The sequence below is a fragment of the Erpetoichthys calabaricus genome, chromosome 9 (assembly GCF_900747795.2).
Source record: "Erpetoichthys calabaricus chromosome 9, fErpCal1.3, whole genome shotgun sequence".
Classification (NCBI taxonomy): domain Eukaryota; kingdom Metazoa; phylum Chordata; class Cladistia; order Polypteriformes; family Polypteridae; genus Erpetoichthys; species Erpetoichthys calabaricus.
In genome coordinates, this window is record NC_041402.2 from 106275411 (window position 1) to 106298652 (window position 23242).

At 38.0% G+C, this 23242-nt stretch overlaps 1 protein-coding gene across 1 annotated transcript in view; it reads left to right on the forward strand.

Moving 5' to 3' along the window:
* glg1a (golgi glycoprotein 1a) overlaps positions 1–23242 on the forward strand; it is a 314175-nt gene that overhangs the window by 176874 nt on the left and 114059 nt on the right. Inside the window, exons 11-12 of the mRNA XM_051931535.1 lie at positions 1031–1132; positions 17327–17480. Coding sequence (XP_051787495.1) covers positions 1031–1132; positions 17327–17480 — 256 coding nt within the window. The remainder of the gene's footprint in view (positions 1–1030; positions 1133–17326; positions 17481–23242) is intronic.

Sequence of the window (23242 nt, forward strand, 5' to 3'; positions counted from 1 at the left end):
ATACTGTCTGCAAAACTATGACAACAGACTCTAATTTGCTAGGACAACATGTATCCTCAATCCTGACTGCTGCCTATCTTGATCTGTCCTCTTGGACACACTGTTATGTGTTTGACAAGTACCCTACCCCTGTTGCTTATGATGCTAGGCAAACTTTGGTAATCACATACTTGTCATTAGAATATGCCTGATAAATACTTCATATACAATCCATGTTAATGTTGTGCATACTTTGAGATTTCCTCAACACATAGTGATCTGAATATAAAGTTAAGTAAATTTTTTGTAAAAGGAATTGGTTCAAGTGTGGTCCCAGCCTTGCATCTTGCTCAGTCTCCAGTAAGATCTTGAGTGTCCTTTTGAAAAGATATTTATGTATTTATGATATTATGTGTTATCAATCTTATTTACCTCATGATCTTTGTTCCTGTCTTGTGACTATACTTTAGGAAAATAACATTACTTCTGTATTAGAACATCTGCAAATTGTAAATAAGTTTTCTTTAATTTTTATCAGTTGACAACAAGTGAATTAGCATGGTACTGCTGTTTTCTCTAAAAATGTTGCTCTTGTTTATATTAGCAAATTGAGCCAGTTGTGATTGATTCAGTTTGCCACACTTTGTCTTACAAATTTAATACTTTATATTTAGATCACACTACTTTTATAAATTAAAGAAAATGTTTTTGCAGTGTTTATTACATATATCATATCAGATATCCATCCAAATTGCCTGTCCTGAGTTCAGTCTGTTTAAGATAAAATATTACCTTACATGAGTAAAAGGATATTTTGTGATGAAGTGAAACATCAGAATGGCTAAAAACTTCATTTGATTCAGATCAAACATGCACATTTTAAAAAATATATACTGTATTTTAACCCTGTGTTGCAGTTCAATTCAGGTTAGATTCCTACTTTTAGCCCAAGGCACCTGAGACGCACTATTGAAAGCAGGTTTGGAAAATGAATACCTTTCTTTTTGTTATGAATATTTGACATGCTTATGTGTTTATTACCTCTTTGTAGGATTCTATCATGTCTGATGGAGCATCTTTACACTGAAAAGATGGTGGAAGATTGTGAGCATCGCCTTCTTGAGTTGCAGTACTTTATATCCCGGGACTGGAAGTGAGTCCATGTTGTTATTTCTTTCGTCTTTCCAAACGCAACCCATCTACTGAATGTTATAATCCAGTATATTGAACACTCATTTGTACACTGAATTATGAATTGCATATACATTGATAAGAGAGGTATGTTTTAAAATGCTGTAAAGCGTCTTAAAGAACAGAGCCTATTCTTAAGGCCAAAGTGGACCCACCACTAAAACTGGTGTATAAAATAAGATGGAAAATGTACACACATTCAGGTGCATTCAGAGACTTAGTTAACTGTTTTGAAAGTTGGTGCATTTTTCATTTTTTCCCCACTGCTTCATCAATGAGATATAACATATTTGTTTAAACATTTTTGCAACCAGTTATATTCATATGATATATGCAGCTACATAAATTAGTAGACTACTTTAACTATATGCTTTTTAACATCACTTTACCATTTCATGTTGTAAAAAGTCTAGCCCATGTACGGTTGTGATTGCTCAGTAGCTTTAACAGAACATCAAATCAAGTGATGTAAAAATGGCATTGATTGATCTGCTATTGTTAGTTGTAGAAGGTATGTGACTTTTAGCTCCAGGTTGATGATGTCTGTTCTGTGTAAAGGTAATGTGTAGATAGTACAGTTTTACATATAACTTAATATCAAGCAGTAGGGGAAAGGAGCTAGTGTTTGAGCGGATGGCATTTGATTAGCTTCTGCTGGGGATCGGAACAGACTAGTAAAAGAACTGCTGTCAAGGTAAATTTGAAACAGTAAACTAATCCATAATTGAAGTTGCACAGAATGTTACTTTATTTAGTGCTGTTCAATAGGAGATTTTAACATTTCAAACCTTTTGTACAGCACGCATTACTTAAGATAACTTAATGAAAATTTTAACTGTCCTGCCAAATTTTCTCGAAGAACAAATGTGTCAAATTTCAGCAAAACTGCGAAAGAGTTGTTTCATACAGACATCACAGTAGCTACTTTATATGAGAATGCATCTAAAAATCAGAACACTTGTTTTTTAAATACTTTATCCCAGTGGAGCAATATCCAAATTCCTTAGATTAGATTGTAAACTAACTCATAATTTACAGAACTCTTAATTAAAAAATATTAGAATGTAAGTTAACTGTTTGTACTTAACATTTTTATGAAAAATCTAATCACACCAAGTTTTGAGTGCTATTGGTGCATTTTTGTAATCAGTTAGAACATCCTATGAAAAGAGTACAGGTAATTCATATATGTACAGTAGTCTGTGTTCTTGAGTAAAAAAAAAAAAAAAAATTCCAATTTTTGTCTTCTAGTTTCCAAAGCATTTATTACAAGGACAAGCAATAAACTCTGGAGATTTTCTACACAAATGTTATAGAAATCCTACTTAATATGGTTATTTGCAACTGTTGCATGGTAAGCTGTCCTATTGAGTTTGTAAAGAGAACACGACTTGATCCACAATGTAGTTGTAGCTGTAAAACATTACTTCTCATTTTAAACAGTTAGCATTTTTCATACCTTATACAGGCATGTAACATTTCTGGCTTGAGATTAGTTATTCTGCATACAAAACAAGCCATATAATAGTTCAGTGCTACATAATTGACATGTAGTTTACTAGGGTAACCATACTGTGGCTTTCAAAAAAGAAGACAGAATAATAGGGCATAGGGGTAATTGACACTCAACTAGTATTGGAATTTTCATTACCTTTCATTACCTTTTCTCATTAAAAGTTCATCAATTAAAATTTCTTAGTAAAATGTTTAAATAGTTTGTGCCTTTCTTCAATAATAGCAAAATGGGGGGAAAAACAAAATATAGCCGTATTTAAAACTTTGTTTTTTTTCTTACTGAGCACAAAAGTCTTCACATCTGAGGGAAACATTTAAGACACCATCATAAAGTATAGAGAAGTCCTCAGTAGTTGCAAAACCTATAATATTACACTCAGTTGGTTTCCTGCAGGATTTATAAGGTGCTCTAAATTAAAGTATTGTAAATAAATATAAAGAATGTTATAGATGCCTAAAGACTGCAATTCAGTTTTTTCATTTGTGAAGCAATGTGAGTAAAGACTCATGAATTCTCTAGGAGAAACAAAAAAGCATAGCTGGGGAAAAAAGAAAATTTGATAATGACAGCATTTTAAGTGTTTCTTATGCATATCTAATGCAGATTACTGGACTGCGTTTGTTTTAAAGCTGCAGTATTTAATGTTTCAATTTAATACCACTACACAAGCACTATAAGAAAAAATAAAAATGTTGATAATAAAACAATTAAAAAAAAAAAAAAACACACACAAAATGTACAGGCACTGCACATGTGTTGTATATGTAGCACCTGGAATAATGTTGATACAACATAATGTTCTAATATAACTTTTTTGAAAAAATCTGTAATAGAAATAAAGCTGTAAAAATCATGTCTGTCCATCTCTGTGATACAACTTGGCTCCCACTGGACTAGTTTTTTGAGTTGTACATATTTTGCAGTGCTTGGATAGCTCCAAGACCATCAGGGGACATGGATTTTTAGCAGCATTGCTCTAGGATTTCTGGAAATTGTAGGACAGTGGTTTGGAGCATTAACACTAGAAACCATAAAGCCTACGAAAAGAGTCATAATGCCAGGCCTCCTTAAATTCCTTCACACCTCTTATCAGTGTCTTTGTTTTGTAAATGTGTCAATTAGTGCAAGCAGCTTGCTATCCTATCCTCAACATTGATGCAGCTGAAGTCATTCACAAAGTTCTTCCAGCTCATCTCTGTTTATCTGAGTGTGATGTGCCTTGAGTTGTATAGGGTAAATAATATATTATTATTTGGAATACATACATTTCATGTGTGTTCCGTTTCTACAACAATCTGGGTAAATGTTGGATGACAGGAAATCAAGCAAGAAATGTTGAACACATAACTAAAACAAACTTTTTCCATGTTATAGTAATAATGATGTGAATTGTATAATGTGTGAAGACTTTAGTATAAATATCACACAAACACATGCGCCTTTATTCAAGAATATAACAGAGGAAAAAAAAAATCATTAAATTTACATGTTGCTGTCAATGAGTTAAAAAAAAAAAACCAAGCTGAAATGTCAATTGACAGAAAGTTACCATGTCTTCTTGGATGGTGCAGAGGTAAGAACTGCTGCATTGTAATCAAAATGTTGCGGGTTCAAGTCCAGGTGTTCCTCGTTTTGAGTAGAGTGCTGCTATTATCATTACTGTAATATAATAACATACATTTGATTTGAGTCTGTAACGCTCGGTGTTAAAGATATTGCTGAAGGGATATAACCAGACACACAAACACTGGTGAATCATGTCTTCTTGGTATCTTGTTGTCACTTTAATTTTTTGTTATTCAGTTTTATTCTTGAATACAAGCACGCTTGTTTTATTATACCTTTGCAAAAGTGCTTATTTTATATTCCAGTAACCACTCACACATGCACACACACCAAGGTTATTATAGTTTTGCCATTTTATATTAGTTTTCATTTCTATATTTTTTCTGACCTTACTTGGAAATTCAGTTTAGTTTTAGTTTTTCTTCGTCGTGTATTTTTAGTTTTAGTTTAGTTTTTATTTCACAAAGACATTTCTATTTTATTTTTATATATATTAGTTTCAGTTTTAGTTTTAGTAATTATGGCATGGAGCACCTACGGAGTTAGTTTTGTGTCACAATCAGACAGAACTGTACACTTAACAAATTTGGATATGAGTTTAATGCTAGTGGAAGCTTACTACACTGCCTGGTTTACTATCTGGTTTTGTTTTTGTCTGATTAAAAACAAGCATAATCAAAACTAGACACTGAATATGAACAATTTTACACAATTTTATAATTTTTAAAATATTTTTTCATGAAAATCACAGGGGCTTAGGAAGAACAGGGCTCTTAGACTTGAATGAGTGTGCAGACCCCACCTAGCTATATTGATGGAAACAAAGAACAACAAGCATGTAGTGTCAAGGTTAGGTGCAGTGAGTCTTGAATAGACCACCATAAAGGACGGTAAACCCATAATGAGTAGGTAATAGGAGTACGGACAGGCATAAAACAACAGAGACAGCATCTGAGATTAAGAACAACATATACATTACCTAAACCTGTTTATCCAGAGTAGGATTGCAGGAAATCTGGAGCCTACCGCAGCAGGTTTGGATTGAAGGCAGGATAAATCCCTGGTATGCAATATGTATGATAAGGCTAATGTTAAGAACAAAAAGAATATGAAATTTCAACTATCTATTTTGAGAGAGAAAAACATTGAAAAAAGGAAGACAAATATTTTAAAATATAATTCTGCTAATGGATTACGTTCACAATATCAGGTATTTTGAGTTGTGAATATGAACTAAAAAATATAAATTTAATAAATATGGAATAAATACAAAAACCCATTAATATGTTTAGTTTTTCATCACTTGTCAGACTCTCTACCTTTGTTTGTATCGATTCATTGTTAAACAATGTTTTTAAAGCAAAAGTGATTGGTCAGCAACAATATGCTGATCTTGTATGATGACCTAGTCAGTCTCTTGATCAGTGCCGTTTTATTTTCAAAAACCGGGAGTGCTCTCCCCTCGACTTTCGTGTATACTCAGATATGGGGATGGATATTTGAGGTGTAAACTGCAAGACAATGATTATATTTTTATATTATTTACATTTAAGGAACCATCAACAACAAATCAAATTAATCATATATTGAACAATTATTATAAAAGTAGAAAAAAATCATACTCTATTTTTTTTTATTTATACAGCTGCAGAGTCTGTGTTCAGGTAAAGTACCACTTCCAGGTGATGGATTTGGCCCAAAAGTTAATATAGATCTATAATTGTGGTGTAACAACCACATGCCGAATTTCATCCATCTATCTAGTTGCGTTTTTGAGTTATCGTGTTTATACACACAGACAGACACACGCATACATGCGTGCGCGTACACACACAATTCCAAAAAACTGTATTGTTGGACACTGGTTAGTCTATAACGTCAAGATTCATCAAAATATCGAGGTCGAATTTTTTCATGATTACTATACTTCGTATATGAGAAAGTAACAACGATTTCTCCTGTGCAAAGTGGCAGGTGAATTGCTGTTAACAAAAAGCAGACACCTGAGAAATAAACTGAAACGTTACTCACTCGTGATTTTTCTGTCCATATGGTAAACGTTTTGTTGACCAGCACATTCTGATTTCAGCCGTTTGAATTACATCTTGATATACAACAAGCACAAAGAAAGGCGGCACGCAAGTCGCTTTCTATTTCTCACGCTTTACACACCCGCACTCAGCTTGCTCTGTCACCGCAAATACTGTGTGAACAGCCGCCCTCGTCACCAGCCGCTGTTCACTGGATGAATATATGCGGGCGGCTCGTGGTGGATGACTTTCTGTTTTAGAGTTAAAACTTACAAGGGTTAAAGACTAACGGCAAGAATATTCATTCAAAAACGAAAACTAAAAATATTTTATTAAATTATTATTTTATTTCAATTAGTCTTTCCAGCTACTTTAATAGTTTCGTTTAGTTTTAGTTTTTCATTTCGATTTTGTTAATTATTTTATTTCAGTTTACGAAAATGTTTTTTTAATAATAGTTTCAGTTTTGATTTTAGTTTTCGTTAACTATAATAGCCTTGACACACACATTGATGCATGAAAACTTCATTATTTGAAAATGCTGTGCCATTTGAACATTAGTTGTCATTTGAACATGTTTTGTTTTTTTTATTTTCCTTTTTTTTTTTCCCCAATATTACCCATACTTGGCATTATGGTGCATGATACTGAGAATGCAGACAGGCTTCTTCTTTTTGAGCTCATACACCGTCAGCATGGCACTGCCAGATCTGAACACTAGCATGGAGAATAGCTCGCAAACTAAAGTGACTTTAGCTGCAGGTGGAAGTTCCTGTCCCATTTTATTTATGGTGTCAAGCAAAGTTGTGTTGCGGTGCAGCAGTCTATTAGCCAGCGAAAGCGTTGTGAAGAAGATGTCTATTGTTATGGTTCTGCCTTTGTCCGAAAACAGCTCCATAACCTTTATGACCAACGTCTTGGAATGTCTTTCTCCCATGGGATGACTGGGATCTTTTCCTAAATAAGGAGTGGTATTGCACATGTACTTTGTCTCCAAATCTGCTGTAGTCCAAAACTTTATACCAAATTTGGTTGAAAAGTATTGCAAGAAAGGACAACGGACCTTGGTTGGAAACAGTTGCTCATCAACAGTAATATGTTGCCCTGGGTTGTAACTCAAAACAAAGTTCTCAACAAAACGTGGCCAGATGTCCAAGATCACAGCAAATCTGTTGTTTTTTCACAAGTTCTGCACAGGTGTCTTTGTTGTCAAAGTGCAAATACAGCATGATAGTCTGATAGTGGTTACAGGGCATCGTATCTTTGATTGCTGGTGCAACAAATAGTTCTGAGCAGGCATCAACCGCAGCACCAACTGTGGTCATTGCTGCTGTTGTGAAAAGAATGGAGATAAACTGCATCAACTCAGAGAGGGAGAGGCAGGTTTGTTGTACCACATGAACGTCACTGACAGAATAAAACTGAATTTAAAAAAAATAAATAAACGCTGACTTTTGCCAAAATTTATACCAGGTGTTAGACTTACATGTGCAATGGAGGAAATAATTATTTGATCCCCTGCTGAATTTGTAAGTTTGCTCACTTACAAAGAAATGAGCAGTCTCTAAAATGTATGGTTGTTTCATTTTAATCACTTACAACCCAACCAGAATTCTGGCTCCCACAGGTTGGCTGTGTGCCAGATTACAATCAATTAATCGATCAATCCAATCACAGATACTCCTGATCTCAACTCATTATGTGTATAAAGCACACCTGTCCACATAATCAATATCTTCAATTACAACCTCTCCACCACAGTGGTCAAGACCAAAGAGCTGTCAAAGGACGTCAGGGACAAGATTGTACTGTAGACCTGCACAATGACTGGAATGGTCTATAAGACCATCAGCAAGAAGCTTGGTGAGAAGGTGACAACTGGTGGTGTGATTATTCAGAAATGGAAGAAATATAAAATGGCCATCAATTGCCCTCCGTCTGGAGTTCCATGCAAGATCTTGCCTCATGGGGTGAGGATGATCATGAGAGAGGTGAGGGATCAGCCCAGAACTACACAGGAGAATCTTGTTAATGATCTGAAGGCAGTTGGGACAACAGTCACCAAGAACACTACTGGTAACACACTATGCCGTAATGGATTGAAATCTTGCAGCGCCCACAAGGTCTCCATGCTCAAGAAGGCACCTGTGAGGCCTGGATGTTCACTGGCAAACTTAAGCTATTGTTTATTATTCAAGAATATAACCAAAGAAAAAAAAATCGTTCAATAAATATGTTGCTGTCAATGAGTAAAAACTCAAGCCCAAATATAAATCGACAGAAAATAATAATAGCTGATATGATGGAGAGAAGGAAGGTTGATATATTGTGCGTGCAAGAGACTAAATGGGAGGGTTAGTAAGCCCAGGTGGATCGGAGGTGGATTCAAATTGTTTTATAATGGTGTGGATGGGAGGAGAAATGGGGTAGGGATTATTCTGAAGGAACAGTATGTCAAGAGTGTTTTGGAGGTGAAAAGAGTGTCAGACAGAGTAATGATTATGAAGCTGAAAAGTGGAGGTGCGATGATGAATGTTGTTAGTGCATATGCCCCGCAAGTTGGGTTATGCAATGGATGAGAGAGATGATTTCTGGCGTGAGTTGCATGAAGTGATGGTCAGTGTACCCAAGGGACAGAAAGTGGTGATTGGAGCAGATTTCAATGGACATGTTGGTGAAGGGAACAGAGAAGATGAGGAGGTGATGGGTTAAGTATGGTGTCAAGGAGAGGAACGAAGAAGGTCAGATGACAGTGGATTTTGCGAAAAGAATGGGCATGGCTGTGGTGTAATACGTATTTTAAGTAGTGGGAGTAACATAGGGTGACGTACAAGAGTGGAGGAAGATGCACACAGGTAGATTATATCCTATGCAGAAGAGTCAATCTAAAGGAGATTGAAGACTGCAAAGTGCTGGCAGAGAAAAGTGTAGTTAGGCAGCATAGGATGGTGGTCTATAGGATGGCGGAGATCAAGAAGAGGAGGAGAGTGAGGACAGAGCCAAGGATCAAATGGTGGAAGTTGAAAAAGGAGGACTGCAAGGTTGAGTTTAGGGAGGAGGTAAGACAGGCACTGGGTGGCAGTGAAGAGTTGGCAGACAGCTGGGCAACTACAGCACAAGTAGTAAGGGTGACAGCAAGAAGAGTGATTGGTGTGACATCTGGACAGAGGAAGGAAAAAAAGGAATCCTGGTGGTGGACTGGGGAAGTACAGGAAAGTATACAGAGGAAGAGGATGGTGAAGAAGAAGTAGGATAGTCAGAGAGATGCAGAACGTAGGCAAGAGTACAAGGAGATAAGGCACAAGGTGAAAAGAGAGGTGGCGAAGGTTAAAGAAAAGGCGGGTGAGGAGTTATATGAGAGGTTGGACACTAAGGAGGGAGAAAAGGACCTGTACTGATTGGCTAGACAGAGGGACCAATCTGGGAAAGATGTGCAACAGGTTAGGGTGATAAAGGATAAAGATGGAAACATTCTCACTAGCGAGGAGGGTGTGTTGAACAGATGGAAAGAGTACTTTGAGAGGCTGATGAATGAAAAGAATGAGAGAGAGGAGGTTGGATTATGTGGATATAGTGAATCAGGAAGTGCAACGGATTATCAAGGAGGAAGTAAGGACAGCTATGATGAGGATGAAGATTGGAAAGGCTGTTGGTCCAGATGACATACCTGTGGAAGCATGGAGGTGTTTAGGGGAGATGGCAGTGGAGTTTTTAACCAGATTGTTTAATGGAATCTTGGAAAGTGAGAGGATGCCTGGGGAGTGGAGAAAAAGTGTACTGGTACAGATTTTTAAGAACAAAGGGGATGTGCAGAGCTGTAGTAAATACAGGGGGATAAAATTGATGAGCCACGGCATAAAGTTATGGGAAAGAGTAGTGGAAGCTAGGTTACAAAGTGAGGTGATGATTAGTGAGCAGCAGTATGGTTTCATGCTAAGAAAGAGCACCACAGATGCAGTGTTAGCTCTGAGGGTGTTGATGGAGAAGTACAGAGAAGGCCAGAAGGATTTGCATTGCATCTTTGTGGACCTGGAGAAAGCATATGACAGGGTGCCTTGAGAGGAGTTGTGGTATTGTATGAGGAACTCAGGAGTGTTAGAGAAGAATGGAAGAGTTGTACAGGATATGTACGAGGGAAGTGTGACAGTGGTGAGGACTGCAGTAGGAGTGATGGTTGCATTCAACGTGGAGGTGGGATTACATCAGGGATTGACTTTGAGCCCTTTCTTATTTGCAATGGTGATGGACAGGTTAACAGATTAGATTAGACAGGAGTCCCCTTGGACCATGCTTGCTTATGACATTGTGATCTGTAGCAAGAGTAGGGAGCAGGTTGAGGAGACCTTGGAGAGTTGGAGATATGCTCTAGAGAGGAGAGGAGTGAAGGTCAGTAGGAACAAGACAGAATACATGTGTGTAAATGACAGGGATGTCGGTGGAATGGTAAGGATGCAGGGAGTCGCGTTGGCGAAGGTGGATGAATTTAAATGCTTGGAATCAACAGTACAGAGTTATGAGGATTGTGGAAGAGAGGTGAAAAAGAGTGCAGGCAGGATGGAATGGGTGGAGAAGAGTGTCAGGAGTAATTTTGTAACAGACTGGTATCAGCAAGAGTGAAAGGGAAGGTGTACAGGACAGTAGTGAGACCAGCTATATTACATGGGTTGGAGATGGTGGCACTGACCAGAAAGCATGAGACTGAGCTGGAGGTGGCAGAGTTAAAGATGCTAACATTTGCACTGGGTGTGATAAGGATGGACAGGATTAGAAATGAGTACATTAGAGGGTCAGCTCAGGTTGGAAGGTTGGGAGAGAAATTCAAAGAGGGAAGATTGCATTGGTTTGGACATGTGCAGAGCAGAGGTGCTGGGTATATTGGGAAAAGGATGTTAAAGATAGAGCTACCAGGCAAGAGGAAAAGAGGAAGGCCTAAGAGAAGATTTACGGATGTTGTGAGAAAGGAATGCAGGTGATGGGTGTAACACAGAGCAAGATATGTAGCAGGCTCTGTTCTGCTTAACCATATATTTGCAAAACAACTGTGGGCTATTAGCACAGTGATAAGGTGCTACTAGCTTCTTGGCGTTTGTCAGGAAAATTTAAGGATGTCAGGGACAACGAAAAAAGACAAAAGTCAAGACTTTATTTTTTTTTTTTTTACTAATAGTTTAACATCTTTGGTCTTTAAAGAATCTGGGGAAAATATCTTTATCAAATAAACAGTTAGCTATATCTAATATGTTGTCAATGAGGACATCAGAATGTACTCAGTTGAGTAAATTTACTTTTCAGTAAACTGATTTAATCCACTGTAATGAACACACTGAGGTTCAACAAAGTACTTTTGACAGATGTATTCCATTACATTAACAAAACTATGAACAAAAATTATAATTTGGAGTTACTTCCTCAGTGACTTCCACTGATAAGATCACTAACCTATTGTTTTACTATTTAAGCGCTGATATTAAGTAAAGTCATATTGATGGTCTTGAAGAAACACCTCTGCATTGAAGGTTGAGGGAAACTTAAGATGGCAATTAAGTTATTTGTGTTTGAATTAGTTTGACAGGGCTTCTGCACTATAAGAAGAAATCATATATTAGATAATATCTTTATGTAAATACATTGCAAATTTGTCATGTTTTAATATGAATTCTTCGTTAATATTAGTCATAAGCATAGGTAATCATGAACTCCTGTGAAATGTTTTCGAAAACAACAGATTGTTGTCTTTGCAGTTTGGGTTCTCAATTGCAGTGGTCCCCAACCTTCTTGACGGCAAGGACCACTTTATTAGATGCAAATTTTTCCGTGGGGGGGGGGATTGGGGTGCAGTTTTATACACAATTTACATAACATTTCTATTATTATTAAGTTATTAAGCAGTTTGCATACGTTTGCAACCCAAGATTTTTCTTCTTTTTTTTGCATATAACAAAGACATATGCTTTGCATTTGCCATTCCAACAGATTGCACATCACAAACATTAACACTGTTATCGTTTTTTCATGTCTGCCGTTTCTATAGGAGGGTGATAATGAGTTAAATTCCAATGGATGTTTTTCAAATGTTGACAAGCAATAAGTAAAAGGTATCACTGAAAACCACAGAAAACAAAAACATCAAAAAAAAAAAAAAAAACAGTACGAGGAAAGTTCGAAGAAAGAATTTTTTTTCCAATGTTTCTGTTTGGGGATCGTTGTGTAAATGTGTACAACTGAGCTGCGACCACAGATCTAACTGCTCTGTGGATGATTCATTCAAGCATTTCAAGTCACTTCGTTGTAATGAAAGCATCTGCTGAATGTACTTCGTAGTAACGCGATTTCTATAGACTCGTGTCATATGGGGAAACTGTCAGGACCATAAAATACTTTGTTGTAATACTCTATCACCTCAGTCTTTCTCCTCTCTCTGCGCCACTGCAAAGCCCCACCTGCCAAGCGTTCTGAAAAGTCTGAGTGAGTCTCCGTTGCCGGCAGTTCTCTCGCGGCCCGGCTGTCAGATGGCTGCGGCCCGGTAGTGGGTCGTGGACCGGTGGTTGGGGACCCCTGCTCTATTGCACTTCATACAGTTGAGGTTCAGACAGTCTTTTAAGAAATTCAGGGTCCACAACTCACTTATTTCACAATGACACTCTCCACTTTGTCAAAACTGAATACTGAGTGAACTTGAAACACTGATTGAAGGCCTAACCAACATAAAATGCAAGCAAGATTTAATAATGGCTTTTTATAACGGTAGAAATTGCAAACAGAAAAAGTGTAAGTGGTTACAAAGTCAAACTTAACCTAACCTCTCATATTATAAACTTAATTTTAGTGTTTTGACATCCATAACAGGATTTTCATTGCCATACTTAAGGCAGGCTTGCACATGTGCGTTTTTGAGCAGGGGGACCTTGTGGGCGCTGCAAGATTTCAATCCATTATGGCGCATTGTGTTGCCATTGGTGTTCATGGTGACTGCCTTATGACAACTGCCTTCAGATCATTAACAAGCTCCTCCCGTGTAGTTTTGGGCTGATATATCACCGTTCTCATGATCATCCTCACCCCATGAGGCAAGATCTTGCATGGAGCTCCAGACCGAGGGCAATTGATGGCCATTTTATAGTTCTTCCATTTCTGAATAATCACACCACCAGTTGTCACCTTCTCACCAAGCTTCTTGCTGATGGTCTTGTAGCCCATTCCAGCAGTGTGCAGGTCTACAATCTTGTCCCTGACGTCCTTTGACAGCTCTTTGGTCTTGCCTATGATGGTGGAGAGGTTGTAATGGAAGAAATTAATTTTGTGGACAGGTGTGCTTTATACACATAATGAGTTGAGGTTTGGAGTATCTGTGATTGATTGATTGATTGTAATTTGTGTGCCACATGGGCATACAGCCATGTGGGAGCAAGAATTCTGGCTGGGTTGTTGCAGGTCAAATACGTACCCTGTATTTCACCCAATGACATGCAAATCAATTTATAACTTTTATGTAAAATGTTTTTTCTGGAGTTTTGGTTGATTTTTTTTTTTTGTCTCTCTCTCTCTCTCTCTCTCTCTCTCCATTAAAATGATACAACCATAAAAATTAGAGACTGTTCATTTCTTTGTAAGTGAGCAAACTTACAAATTCAGCAGGGGATCAAATACTTACTTATTTACCCCACTGTATGCATTGCTTGGTGCAAGCATTGATGCTAAAGTCTAGGCTTATTACTTAGATTTCAATTTGTTTTTGCCTGGTAGCACAGATAGTTATTCAGAATGACCATCTTCGTTGTCTCTGCCAGTATGACATTCAGCGAATCAAGAGTGGATCCCATAACTGAGCGTGCCTTCTTAATCAGCTATTTCGATGTATCTCTCTTGAAGTGATCTTACTGGCCTGGCACACTACAGCTTAGAAAATTGCCCCAGCTATCAGAGTTATAGAACGTTTAACACTAGAATTACCAGAGTCTACGATAAAACTATAGGAGTGAATGGGGGTCGAACCGGGGACTCTTGATTACAAGTCAGCAAATCTTACCGCTATGCCACGGAAGCTGTTGTATCATCCTTGAACCTTTTGTGAAAGTGTTTACTTGATCTTTGGACTTCAGGCTTCATGCATTGTATAGTTTATGCCTACATTTTGTCATTTACTACTAAAATATGAAAAGCGTTTGTTTTAAAAATGTGTTTACACAGATTACTGTAGAAACGGAACACACATGAAATGCGTGTGTTCCAAATAGCGATCTATTATTTCCACTGTAAAATTCCAGCACTTCAGTCACTCCCAGATAATCAAACAAGGCATGAGCTGGGAAAACTTAGTGAACGTTCTGCGGCGGTGGGGGATGGAATAGCCGGCTGCTTGCTGCTCGTGTTAATCAGCACATTTAGAAGACAAAAGAGAGGTGAGAACGGTTTTAAGGTGGGACGGATCTACAAGTTTTTTCGTAGGCTCTGGTAATTCTAATGCTAAAGAATTTCACTACACAAATTAAATGAATGCAGTCACCTAGGAAAAAGAGTCTCTTATGCTCTTAGTACAGCTTGTTATTAAAATGGTTCCCCAAGTACTTGTAGGAGTGTACCCCCTCCACATTCATTCCTTAAATAGTGACTGGATATTGATGCTGCTTGGTGTGGCAAAGTCAGTAGCCAGTTTTTTTTCTTCATTGTGTTTGCGTTCTGAGAGAAAATGAGGGTGTACATCAAATCACTCATGTAATTTTCACTGTTAAATGGTTGAGTAACAAATCCTCTGAACATATACAGTGTATTTGTAAGAGGGCTGTACAGATTTACGAGAATAGTTCCTTTATAAAATTCATAGCTTCTTATTGTGTGATAATTCTAATAAATTGAATTTTAACAAAAAAAAAACACCATAAATTTTTAATTTGTGGGACCAGTGGAATGTCAAAATATGTGATTTTTATTTTTGTAAGTTTCACAGTAGTGTTGTTGAGGTGTTTTTATTATTTAATTTTTGATACTGAATTGCTCGATTTATTTCAGAAAAGCTCATTGACAATTGGTCCTCACTTTTGCTTACTTGTAAAAGCCAGCAGTAGATGCATTAATCAACAAGGGAAATTTTACAGTATATAGCATTAAGGACATTTAAAATATTTGCAGTGGTGAAAAGAGTGTGTCTATTTAACATTCAGTGTTTATTTAACAATTGAACATTTACTATCTTATGTCCTGTCTATATTTTTGTTAATAATGTAAAGATAACAAAGTGCATTTTTTATTTTTTTTGATTTAAGAAGGAATGGAATTGGGATAGCTACATTAATTAATATATTTCATTATTTTGTGTGTTCATTGTGTTTTTTTTTTTAAATTGTATATTTACAGTGGGGCAAAAAGTATTTAGTCAGCCACCAATTGTGCAAGTTCTCCCACTTAAAAAGATGAGAGGCCTGAAATTTTCATCATAGGTGTACCTCAACTATGAGAGACAAAATGAGAAAAAAAAATCCAAAAAATCACATTGTCTGATTTTTAAAGAATTTATTTGCAAATTATGGTGGAAAATAAGTATTTGGTCACCTACAAACAAGCAAGATTTCTGGCTCTGACAGACCAGTAACTTCTGTAAGAGGCTCCTCTGTCCTCCACTCGTTACCTGTATTAATGGCACCTGTTTGAACTCGTTATCAATATAAAAGACACCTGTCCACAACCTCAAACAGTCACACTCAAAACTCCACTATGGCCAAGACCAAAGAGCTGTCAAAGGACACCAGAAACAAAATTGTAGACCTGCACCAGGCTGGGAAGACTGAATCTGCAATAGGTAAGTAGCTTGGTGTGAAGAAATCAGCTGTGGGAGCAATTATTAGAAAATGGAAGACATACAAGACCACTGATAATCTCCCTCGATCTGGGGCTCCACGCAAGATCTCACCCCGTGGGGTCAAAATGATCACAAGAACGGTGAGCAAACATCCCAGAACCACACGGGGGGACCTAGTGAATGACCTGCAGAGAGCTGGGACCAAAGTAACAAAGACTACCATCAGTAACACACTACGCCGCCAGGGACTCAAATCCTGAAGTGCCAGACGTGTCCCCCTGCTTAAGCCAGTACATGTGCAGGCCCGTCTGAAGTTTGCTAGAGAGCATTTGGATGATCCAGAAGAGGATTAGGAGAATGTCAGATGAAACCAAAATAGAACTTTTTGGTAAAAACTCTACTCGTTGTGTTTGGAGGAGAAAGAATGCTGAGTTGCATCCAAAGAACAGCATACCTACTGTAAAGCATGGGGGTGGAAACATCATGCTTTGGGACAGTTTTTCTGCAAAGGGACCAGGACGACTGATCCGTGTAAAGGAAAGAATGAATGGGGCCATGTATCGTCAGATTTTGAGTGAAAACCTCCTTCCATCAGCAAGGGCATTGAAGATGAAACATGGCTGGGTCTTTCAGCATGACAATGATCCCAAACACACCGCCTGGGTAACGAAGGAGTGGCTTCGTAAGAAGCATTTCAAGGTCCTGGAGTGGCCTAGCCAGTCTCCAGATCTCAACCCCATAGAAAATCTTTGGAGGGAGTTGAAAGTCCGTGTTGCCCAGCGACAGCCCCAAAACATCACTGCTCTAGAGGAGATCTGCATGAAGGAATGGGCCAAAATACCAGCAACAGTGTGTGAAAACCTTGTGAAGACTTACAGAAAACGTTTGACCTCTGTCATTGCCAACAAAGGGTATATAACAAAGTATTGAGATGAACTTTTGTTATTGACCAAATACTTATTTTCCACCATAATTTGCAAATAAATTCTTTAAAAATCAGACAATGTGATTTTCTGGATTTTTTTTTTTTTTTCATTTTGTCTCTCATAGTTGAGGTATACTTATGATGAAAATTACAGGCCTCTCTCATCCTTTTAAGTGGGAGAACTTGCACAATTGGTGGCTGACTAAATACTTTTTTGCCCCACTGTATGTGCAGCATGTTTGTCTTGTAAATGGAAAAGAATCTTTCAAAGTAAGTATAAAAGTGACAAATGGTGGCTTCATTGGTTATACTGATTATATTGCTAGGCTTGATCCAATTCTGTACCGCAAGTGCCAAGGAGATGCTGCTCGACTTTGTCATACTCATGGCTGGAATGACACTAGTGAAGTTATGCCACCTGGGGCCATTTTCTCCTGCTTGTATCGACATGCTTATCGCACAGAGGAACAGGGACGTAGGGTGAGTTAAATATATTTGTACAGTATCTGCTTGTTTCTAAATTAGCATCTAATTTATAAAGATTTGAATTTGTTTTCTTTGAAGTGTCCATGTAATTAAAGTAAAATATTGTAATTGTTCTTTTTAAGCTTCAAGGTAAAATAAAAATACACTGCTCAAAACATTAAGGGAACAAATAATCACACTCTAACAGTCAATTAACACTAGAATTACCAAAGCCTACGAAAAAACTCGTATATCCGGCCCACCTTAAATCGCTTCTTAAATCCGTTCACACCTCTCCGCCAGCATCCTTTGTCCTCTAAATGTGCTGATAAAAGACAAGCTGCTAGCAGCCGGCTATTCCAACCCCCCACCGACTTAGAACGTGAGGAAGTTTTCCCAGCTCACGCCTTGATTGATTATGTGGGAGTGAAGTGGAGTTTTACAGTGGAAATAAGATCATTATTCTAAAGTAATCTATGTAAACACATTGTTAAAACAGAAACTTTTTCATATTTTAGTAATAAATGTTACAAAATGTAGTAGGCATAAACTATAGAATATATAAAGCCCGAGTTCCAAAGATCAAATAAACACTTTCACAAAAGCTTCAAGAATGATTCAACAGCTTCTGTGGCGTAGCGCGCTAAGATTTGCCTCTTAGCGCAGAGCAGCTTTTCCTTGCCTCACAGACCTGAGTTTGATTCCCCGCTGGGGATGAAGTGTTGCTTTTTTTTTCTTTTCTTTTAAACCTCAAACGGACATAAAATTTACACATTGGTATGCACTGTCAGTTACTGAGATCGTTATATTTTCATGTGGGATGCTCCTTTTCAAATATTTTTTTAACAATTGAGACTGCAATTAACAGGAACAACTGTCCTTATAACTTATTTTTAAGATCCATAACACACAGACAGACAGAGCACTGCGTAATAGAGAGACAGACAGGCAGAGAAGTCACTAGATATAGAAATAAACAGGGAAGCCACGTGTACTGAAAGAAAAAAAGAACATGTGCGTTGTCCTTGCTGCCGAGGGGGAGGGGTGATGTTAGAGCGCCTGCGCTTATTCAGTGCAGCAAGGACAACGCACATGTTCTTTTTTTCTTTCAGTACACGTGGCTTCCCTGTTTATTTATATATCTAGTGACTTCTCTGCCTGTCTGTCTCTCTATTACGCAGTGCTCTGTCTGTCTGTGTGTTATGGATCTTAAAAATAAGTTATAAGGACAGTTGTTCCTGTTAATTGCAGTCTCAATTGTTAAAAAAATATTTGAAAAGGAGCATCCCACATGAAAATATAACGATCTCAGTAATTGACAGTGCATACCACCAATGTATAAATTTTATGTCCGTTTGAGATTTAAAAGAAAAGAAAAAAAAAGCAACACTTCATCCCCAGCGGGGAATCGAACTCAGGTCTGTGAGGCAAGGAAAAGCTGCTCTGCGCTAAGAGGCAAATCTTAGCGCGCTACGCCACAGAAGCTGTTGAATCATTCTTGAAGCTTTTGTGAAAGTGTTTATTTGATCTTTGGAACTCGGGCTTTATATATTCTATAGTTTATGCCTACTACATTTTGTAACATTTATTACTAAAATATGAAAAAGTTTCCGTTTTAACAATGTGTTTACATAGATTACTTTAGAATAATGATCTTATTTCCACTGTAAAACTCCACTTCACTCCCACATAATCAATCAAGGCGTGAGCTGGGAAAACTTCGCTCACGTTCTAAGTCGGTGGAGGGATGGAATAGCCGGCTGCTGGCAGCTTGTCTTTTATCAGCACATTTAGAGGACAAAGAATGCTGGTGGAGAGGTGTGAACGGATTTAAGAAGCGATTTAAGGTGGGCCGGATATACAAGTTTTTTCGTAGGCTCTGGTAATTCTAGTGTTAAGCTTCATCAATATCAGTCTGTCCAGTTAGGAAACAAAAACGATTGTGAATCAACTTCATTTGCTTTGGTTCAAATGAAAGTGACAAAAGGTGCACTGGAGAGGGTAACAGCAAGACAACGCCCAAAAAGTTAAGTGGTTTTGCAGGGGTGGTCACAGACAATTGCTCTCTCCTTATCCTTCCTGACTGATTTTTCTCTAGTTTTGCTACTGTTCTTATCACTACTGGTAGCATGAGGCAGTACCTGCAACCAATTCAGGTTGCACAGGTAATCCAACTCCCCCAGGATGGCATATCTATACATGCAGTTGCAAGAAGATTTGCTGTATCTCTAAGCACAGTGTCACAAGCATGGAGGAGATACCGGGAGACGGGCCATTACACAAGGAGTTCTGGACAGGACCGTAGAACGGCATCAACCCAGCAGCAGGACCAGCTCCTTTGTGTGAGGAGGAATGGGAGTAGCCACTACCAGAGCTCTACAAAATTACCTCCAGCTGGCTGCCGGTGTGCATGCTACTTGTGTGCATGAGGACCGGATTTCCTCTGTTGGGACCTGTGCTCACGGCTCATCACCATGCAGCTTTATTGGTATTTGCCAGAAAATACCATAATTGGCAGCTACAACACTGGCTCCCCGTTCTCCTCACAGAATGGAGCAGGTTCAAACTGAGCACATGTGACAGACATGAAAGAGTGTAGAGACACCATGGTGAACATTATGCAGCCTACATCATCCAGCACAACTAGGTTGACAGTGGGTCAGTGATCGTCTGGGGTGACATATCCTTGGAGTATTGCACCCTGGCAACTGTTAGGTACCGGGATGAAATCCTCAGAACCATTGTCAGACCTTACGCTGGTGCAGTGAGCCTACTGCATTGCTCCTGTAGCTGACTATGTCCAGCCTCATTTGGCTGGAGTGTGTAGGCAGTTCCAGGATGAAGAAGGCATTGATGTCATTGACTGGTCCGCACATTCCCCAGACCTGAATCCAGTTGAGAACCTCTGTGACTTTCTGTATTGGTGCATCCAATGCCACCAATTAGCGCCACAGACTGTCCAGGAGCTCACTGATGACCTGATCCAGGTCTGGGAGGAGATCCCCCAATACACAATCTGCCATCTAACCAGAAGCATGCCCAGACATTGTTGGGAGTGCATGGGGGCCATACACACTACTGAGTCACACAGAGTTGCCATGATGAATTTCACTAAAGTTGGATCAGTCTCTGATTTTCAGTTTTTGATTTTGATTTTCAGTGTGTGATGTTGAATCCAGCCCTTAATGGGTTGGTGAATTTGGTTTCCATTGACTGTTGTTGCATCATTTTGTTCTCAACAAATTATACAGTATTTCTCAGTAAAGATTTTCCACTTGAATATTTTCTTCATCAAGATAGAATAGAATGCCTTTTATTGTCACTATACACATGTACAATGAGATTAAAAGATGTGCAATTAAAGAGTTCCATAAATTTTTTTTGAGCAGTGCACTTTCAGTTTTTAAAAGCATTTGCTACTAAGACCTTGTCTAATATATTTACAGATGGGCTCATATATGATGCATTAAATCAATACAGTCTTAATTCTAGATATGCTAACTAAAAAATGTAAATAAATGAAAGAAACCCCATTCAATCCCCATTCCACCTCTTATGACATGTTTTCTTTTTAAAGTTTTGCTAGGTTTTATATTGCATCATGTTTGATTTTTTTTTTTTTTTTTTTTTTTGCCTCTTTGATTTTGATTAATGCCAATTCCGAAATTGCCTATTAAAAAAAATTAGGGCTGGGAATCAATAAAAAAAATACATAAAATTAAACAATCACATAAATTTATGCAATTAATCACATCTAACATTAAAACATAATTATAAAATTAATACATAAATCATGAAGTAAATACACATTGAATCACGAAATTAATTTAGAATCAATACAAATGAATTAAAAAATATTAATGACATAGTTTAAACCTAAAAAATGACCTTAAACCTGAACTTTAAACAAAATGCTACTTGAGTAAGTACAACCTGAATTTTAATGCCTTCCTAAAAGGCAAGCTGAAAAGAAGACAACAAGAAAATGAGGCCAATGTATTAATTCTCAGATTGGCATAGCATATGAGACACAGACATGTCTAAGTAAAATACGATCGAAACAACTGTTCACTTCGAATGCACTGCTAAAGACTGATTTAACTGAAAAAGTATCTTAAATGGGTATACAGTAAAACTATCCTCAGTTGTGCATCGCCATCTATGACTTGGTAATAATACTCTACGCAAGTGGTTTTCAGCTGGCGTGCCATGCAAGCAACAGTGTAGAGCCCCTGGGTCCGATCTGAGAGAGACGAGGTCTCTCTCAGATCTGAGGTAGTCAAGACCTGTCTGAGGAGGATGGGACTAAACTGGTGAAGCAGACCTAAAAGCAATTCTGTGATCACTGTGTTGCAGACACAGCATTTAGAGAGCACTTTAGCCAAGAGATTCCATCTGCCTGGGTGTGTGTTCACCTGCGACTTTCGCAGAGCCAAGGGACAATGAGCATATGAGTTGCCTCTGACCCCGGATCAGTGGAATGAGGCAGAGAGTGGACCACCTGTGTGAAGGACGAAGCAGCTGGAAAATGTGTCCAAAGTGCTCACTGTTAATATTTGCGAATGGCAATCTCAGAGCTGCTTTCCTTGCACATCCCCCACATTCGGAAAGTTGAGCACATGTATAGTTTTAATGTTTTTGTGGTTGGTAGAATTGTGTGCAAAAAATGTGCTACCACAGAAAAAGGGTGGGAAAACAGTGCTGTACCTATATCTTTGCTCCTGGAATGCTAAAAAAGATCTCCGTAGCTGCTGTCTCGCTTAAAAACTGACACAGTGCTTTACTTGGATGGTCATGCTGCATTCTTAGCATAAATTAGCAGATACTGCAATCATGGGTAAGGATAATAGTTATACTTCTGTTTCGTAGAATTTTGTCATATGAGGGCAGTCAGCACTGTAAGCTGGCTGGCAGACTGGCAAGTTAAATACAGAGATACTAGAGACTCATTTTGGTTTTAGTGGCATTCAACGATAACTTATTTAGCACTTAAGTGATGAATTTAAAAAAAAAAAAAAAAAGTACATTTTATATTCGCAACTTTTCTCTAGCATTGCACCAGGACTGCCAAAAACCCCACCCCCCTTTCCTCCCACTCCCCTGCACCTAAGCAAGTATGTATAAATCAAGAAAATGAACACCAGTGGCATATTGTTGTAAACTCCATAACACAAAAAATGTGAAACCTTTCAATGAAAATTTTATTTCAAGATAATATATATAAATACGGTACTGGATGTGTATGTAATTCTTTAGGTACACTGTTAACTTATTTATATTATTGTTTTGTAAAAAAAAAAAAAAAACTTCTCTAACGCCATTTGTATTTTCTGGGTACCACAATTTTGTGGTGCAATTGTTATGGTGTAACTATGTTAATTGGGTCAGAGAGTGCTTCTTATTACAGTAAAAAAGGTCACCACCTTGCACTCCTGGGTCATCTGTGATCGACATGAAATATGAGGGGTGTTCAATAATTTATCTACCTGAGTATGAAAGAAAGTGGCAAGCATGTTGTAACATGTCTCAAGGTTGCTCATGCACAGTTGTGCCTCAGTGCGAGTCTTAGTGATGGGAACTCCGGCTCTTTTGGATCAGCTCCCTTTAAAGAGCCGGCTCTTACGGCTCCCGAATGGCTCTTCGTTTAGTATCACTTGGATACTTATATTTTAGCCTAATTAAGCAATTATGAATGGTTTGTGTATAAGCAATTTCTTATTCATTGTTTTCAGACATTACGAATTTTTATGCATTTTTCCACAGCAAACAAATTAAAT